At 51.5% G+C, this 5,306-nt stretch overlaps 1 protein-coding gene across 1 annotated transcript; it reads left to right on the forward strand.

Annotated features, from left to right (window-relative positions):
• Positions 1 to 270: 270 nt before the first annotated feature.
• Positions 271 to 3,673, forward strand: LOC121059387 (embryonic pepsinogen). Its single transcript, XM_040536183.1, has 9 exons — positions 271 to 326; positions 448 to 610; positions 927 to 1,044; positions 1,538 to 1,656; positions 1,762 to 1,961; positions 2,263 to 2,376; positions 2,862 to 3,006; positions 3,247 to 3,345; positions 3,536 to 3,673. The coding sequence occupies exons 1-9, from the start codon at positions 271 to 273 to the stop codon at positions 3,671 to 3,673; spliced, it is 1,152 nt and encodes a 383-aa protein (XP_040392117.1).
• The last annotated feature ends 1,633 nt before the right edge of the window (positions 3,674 to 5,306 follow it).

The following is a 5,306-nucleotide window of genomic DNA, read 5'->3' on the forward strand; positions in this document are numbered from 1 at the left end:
AAAGGATGAGGGGGTCAGGGAGGGGGAGCACAGGGGTTGTAGGAATTTGGCACAGAGCACCTGGCCGTCACCCCCCTGCTGGGTGACGTAATGACATTGGGTGTTGTTTGCCATGGGCTCCAGTCCCTGGGTGTCACCGGGGGGGTCTTGGCTGCGTGCCCACCAGGGAGGGGATGGTTCTGTGGCAGTCCCAGCCGCCCTTGGCACCAAAGCCAGAGAGCGCTGGGACTATATAAGCCACAGGACGTTTGCCCCCTCAGCCCCGGCACGATGCAATCCCTGGTCCTTCTGTGCGTGGTCCTTGCCCTCTCTGAGGGCTTCAGCAAGTAAGTCCCCACAGCATCATGATGGGCTTCAGCACCAACGGTGACGCTGTCAAATGCTGCTTGCAGGAGCTGCAGGCAGTGAGCTCCTGGCTAACTCTGTTTTTCTTGTTTCTTGTGCCAGGCTGCCCTTGGAAAGGGGGAAGAAACTGAGAGAGATCCTCCGGGAGAAGGGGTTGCTGCGCCACTTCTTCCAACACCACCGCTATGACATCGGCACGAAATTTCCGCACGCTTTTCCCAATCTGATTGATGTGGTTGCCGAGCCCCTGCTGAACACCCTGGATGTGAGTGCTGGCTTTGACCCACAGTAGTGCAGCCCTGGGGTGGTTTGTGGGATGCCCATCCCTGTGTCTGTGCCATGTGCGGGCCAAACCTGATATTTTTTCCCCCAAAGCCTTCAGCTCACTTCCTTTGCCCCTTCCCACCCATACTGTTGGCCCTGGACAGAGCCTGGACTCTGAAATACCTCCTCAGCAGCTCTGAGTCCCATGAGTCCCATGCATGTGCAGAAGGGGACCACAAAAGCTACAAGTGGGTCTGGGGCAGTTCCAGGCCTGGGTTCATGCCCTGAAAGCATCCTTTTGTCCTGCTGCCATGTAGATGGAGTACTACGGGACCATCTCCATTGGCACCCCACCGCAGGACTTCACAGTGGTCTTCGACACCGGCTCCTCCAACCTCTGGGTTCCCTCCATCTCCTGTGCCAGCCCAGCTTGCCGTAAGTATCACCAGACAGGGCTCCCCATTTTGCCAGAGTTGGGATCCAACAGCACACCGTGGGCTTATCTCTGCAGAATCAAGCCCAAATTTTGTGGTGAAACTGCAGGGAGACCACGGGCCCCCTAGCCAGTACAATGAGCAGACCCCATGGTGCTGGGTCCCGTCAACTCTGCGGAACATGCTGGGATGAGTATTTGGGATGTAACACCTACGCAGTGCTGTACTCCACAGGGTGATACTCCTAGGGCTCGGTGCCTCAGTTTCCCCATCTGTCCCAAAGGGGAGATGGAATATCCTGCAGATCCCTGGCATTAGGATGCTGGAGAAGCAGCTGTAACGTATGGCAAATGTTTACAGCTAAATTGTTCCTGCAGCACAAGTAATAAATGGCAGGTCTAAATAGCAATTCAGCAGGGTTCTTACTCCCACGCTTTCTTGATGGCTCAGCCTTCCTGAAAATCTTCATTTTTGGTTTCCCACTTACCTTCTAGAGAGCCATCAGATGTTTAACCCATCGCAGTCCTCCACCTACAAAAGCACAGGGCAGAACCTCTCCATTCACTATGGCACTGGTGACATGGAGGGCATCGTGGGCTGCGACACTGTCACTGTGAGTGTCACAATGGCATCTCAGAGGGTTCCTCTGTGCCTTCTCCACCAAATTCACACCCATATTGCAATGCCTGATCCAACTAACTGTCATCCCCATCCCTAGGTTGCATCACTGGTGGACACCAACCAGCTCTTTGGCTTGAGCACCACAGAGCCCGGCCAATTCTTTGTTCATGTTACATTTGATGGGATCCTGGGACTGGGCTACCCAAGTCTGGCTGCTGATGGGATCACTCCAGTCTTTGATAACTTGGTGAATGAGAGCTTGCTGGAGCAGAACCTCTTTTCGGTTTATCTATCCCGGTAAGATGCATCAGCTGTGACAGCTGGGGGAGGTAGCAGATGTGTCTGGTTCAGATCATTTGCTGGTCACTGCAGCTCCTCCACTGTCACTGCTGCTATCCAGCTGTTGTCTTTGTGCCATGATGCCTAAGGGCAGGGGAGCACGCTGCTGTAGTCCCAGCAGTGAGGTGGGGAGAGGATGTGACTGCGGCATCACGGGCAGCACCTTCCCCCACGGGACTCACGGTCCCCTTGTTCTAAGGTAACTGCACTGAAGAGACATGGCAAACCCTGTGGTGTTTTCCTTTTATGCATCATCCAGCGAGACGATGGGGAGCGTGGTCATCTTCGGGGGAATCGATGAAGCTTATTTCACTGGCTCCATCAACTGGATTCCTGTCTCTTACCAGGGTTACTGGCAGATCTCCATGGACAGGTAAGGAAATGACTCTGCTGATTTATGTTCATTTCTAGCCATCGCTTCTGAAGAGAACTGAGACCCATGAACATCGTGGGCTTTCCACTGGCATTTAGCACATTGTGGCGCAGAAAGCCAAGGAGCCAAAACCCACAGAACTTTGGCAATTTCTATCTGAATTGGGGATGCTCTGTGCTGGGACACAGCCTAGTTCTTCTCTTACACAAGGCCTATTTCTCTTGGGGATGTGTCTGGTGATGAGCAGAGCAACTTACTTTGCTGGGCTTGGTTGGGTCCCAGATTTTGGCTGTTTGGTGCCTCCGTCTGCATTTATGCAATGGGGCTGTGATACCAGCCATCATTGCAAACCCCAAGAAGCAGAGGGCTCAAGGAGAGGAAAGCTGTCCTAGCTCTAACTCTTATAGAACAAGTCTGAAAGTGTCATGAAGACTCAGCAGGCCTAGCAGCCCCTCCCTTGTTTGTTCTTCCCTCCCTGCTGCCAGCATCATCGTGAACAGGCAGGAGATTGCGTGCAGTGGTGGCTGCCAAGCCATCGTTGACACGGGCACGTCCCTTGTGGCTGGGCCACCCTCTGACATAAGTGACATCCAGAGCGCAGTCGGGGCCAGGCAGAACACGTACGGAGAGGTAAGAGCATCTGTGTCTTGCTCTGCTGGCCCTGGAGACAGCCTGGCACAAGCCTGGATCCAAGGCTGCTTCCACACACAGGCAAACAGCATCACTGCTCATGGCAAAGCAGCCCTGCTGCAGTGGCACCTCCAACAGAGAGCTCCATGAGACTCTACCAGAAAAATCAAAAACCTTCCCTCCTCACCACCTGAATGTGTTGCTTCTTACCTAAGAGCCTCTTTCCTCTGCTCCCTGCAGTACAATGTGAATTGCAGCTACATCTCTGCCATGCCTGATGTTGTCTTTGTCATCAATGGGGTTCAGTATCCTGTGTCCGCCTCAGCTTACACTGAGCAGGTAAGGAGTGAGTACCCGGCTTCCGAGAGCCTGTCTCCATGTTCTTTTATTTTCTCCAATGGCTCTCATCACTTTGGCCTCTCCCATTCCTGTGGGGGACAGCAGATGGACGGCCATGGGCCTCCAGAGCAACCTGACAAAAGGTACTAACCCACATTTTTCCCATTTGCCTTCTCTTGCTCAAATGCAGAACAATGAAGAAGCATGTATCAGTGGCTTCCAGAACACCTCTGCGGACCTCTGGATCTTGGGAGATGTCTTCATCAGAGTGTACTACAGCATCTTTGACCGGGCCAACAACCGTGTTGGACTGGCCAAGGCTGTTTAAAACCGCTGTGATGCCAGCAGTGCTGTGGTTTGATCACTCAACCAGACCACGACCATATTTTTTGGAGCAGCAAGAGATCTTCTCTCATAAGGAATCCCTTGCTCACACACGAATAAAGTGTTGATGATATAGAGATGGTGGCTGCACATTTATTTGTGATAAAAAGGCAGGAATTATGAAGGAGGTGTCATACAATTACTGCTTCATGGTGGCTTTGGAGCATTCAGTCAGCTCCACAAGGCTGGGGCCTTTGGGAGCTGTGGTTGTGGCCGGGACGGGCTGAAGACTAGGTCAAGTCAAGGCTGGCTCTTGTACTGGGGCTGCATCAAATGAGCAGTTCTGAAAAACCCAAATTTCCTACCAGGGAGGATAAACTCTCCATCCCAAACACAGCCCACCTCAGAGCAGATCCCTGCAAACCCACACCCAGGGAGACAGTTCTTGTCCATTGTGTGCTTGCCCATTGTGAAACTTTTACAGAAGTGTATCCACAGCTGCTTGTCTGTAGCAGTGATGTCTCATTTCAATTTCCATGGTTTAGAGCAATCCATTTACACTTAGTTGTTTCCCCCCAGAAGAATCTCAATTTAAGGTCCCTTTCCAAATAACAAACCAGTCTGTGCTCTCAGACTGGTACTAAGAGACTGGAAACACCAACTAATCCTCAGTTATAGTCCTTAATACTGTTGGGAAGAAAAAAGAGAACAACTAATATTTTTATGATATTTTTTTTTTTCCCCGCAATGGTCAGGATGATTCCTTCTCTAATTTTGCTTCATTCCTCTCAAAGAGCAGTTCTCATTTTTGAAAAGGAAATTACCGCCATCCATATAAAACCCTGTTAAAACTGGAGGCTGTCTCTCTCCTCCCTAGCAGCTGTAGTGAAAGTGCTCAGCAGGAGGCTGGAAGAGAGCTCCAGGCATGACCACTGCTTCTGCCTTTCTGCTGGGCTGGGGGATTAGGGGCTGGTTGCATTATTTGTTGATAGACAAGGCTCCATCACTGATGGGGCCAGGAGGCTGTTTACCCAATGGGACCAGCTCTGGATGATGTGGAGGGACAAGTCCAGGTGATCAGAAAGGAATTTCTCTCCCCTCACTGTTAAAACCTGGTCTGGTGGGAGGTGTCCCTGCCCATGGCAGGGGGTTTGGAACCAGATGATCTTTAAGGTCCCATACAGTCTAACCCAAACCATTCTGTGATTCTAGGATTCTATTATTCTGAATCTATGATTCTATGATATAACATATAATGAGAATATAATGAGTATATAATGTGGGATGGTGGAAATGTGATTTATGCCCAGGCTCCCTGAGCTCACATAGCCCCGGGTCACTTAACGCCGGGGGGTTGGAAAGTGCACGAGAGGTGGGGACCAAGGCTGGACTTTTGGGCAGATGGGGCTTTATCTTGGCTGCATCTTTGTTATAAGCAACATGAAATGGGCCCAATGCAGCTGGAACCACAGCTCCAGCAGGAGCACCTGGGGCTGTACCCATGCTCATGATGAACAAGAAGGGAAAGGGAAGCTGTGCCCTTGGCCTGGGCAGAGCTAATATCCCAAATGCTCTGCCAGGTGGCATATTCCTCATAGCCAGATCCTCTGGACATGGCTATTCTGCACCGATGCCAG

Source organism: Cygnus olor, chromosome 24 (assembly GCF_009769625.2).
Source record: "Cygnus olor isolate bCygOlo1 chromosome 24, bCygOlo1.pri.v2, whole genome shotgun sequence".
Classification (NCBI taxonomy): Eukaryota; Metazoa; Chordata; class Aves; order Anseriformes; family Anatidae; genus Cygnus; species Cygnus olor.

Bases quoted from the DNA above. Each gene is read 5' to 3' on its own strand.
- LOC121059387 (XM_040536183.1), top strand. From the start codon at position 271: ATGCAATCCCTGGTCCTTCTGTGCGTGGTCCTTGCCCTCTCTGAGGGC. The intron at 611-926 runs GTGAGTGCTGGC...GCTGCCATGTAG, and splicing joins CCCTGCTGAACACCCTGGAT to ATGGAGTACTACGGGACCAT. The intron at 3,007-3,246 runs GTAAGAGCATCT...TGCTCCCTGCAG, and splicing joins GGCAGAACACGTACGGAGAG to TACAATGTGAATTGCAGCTA.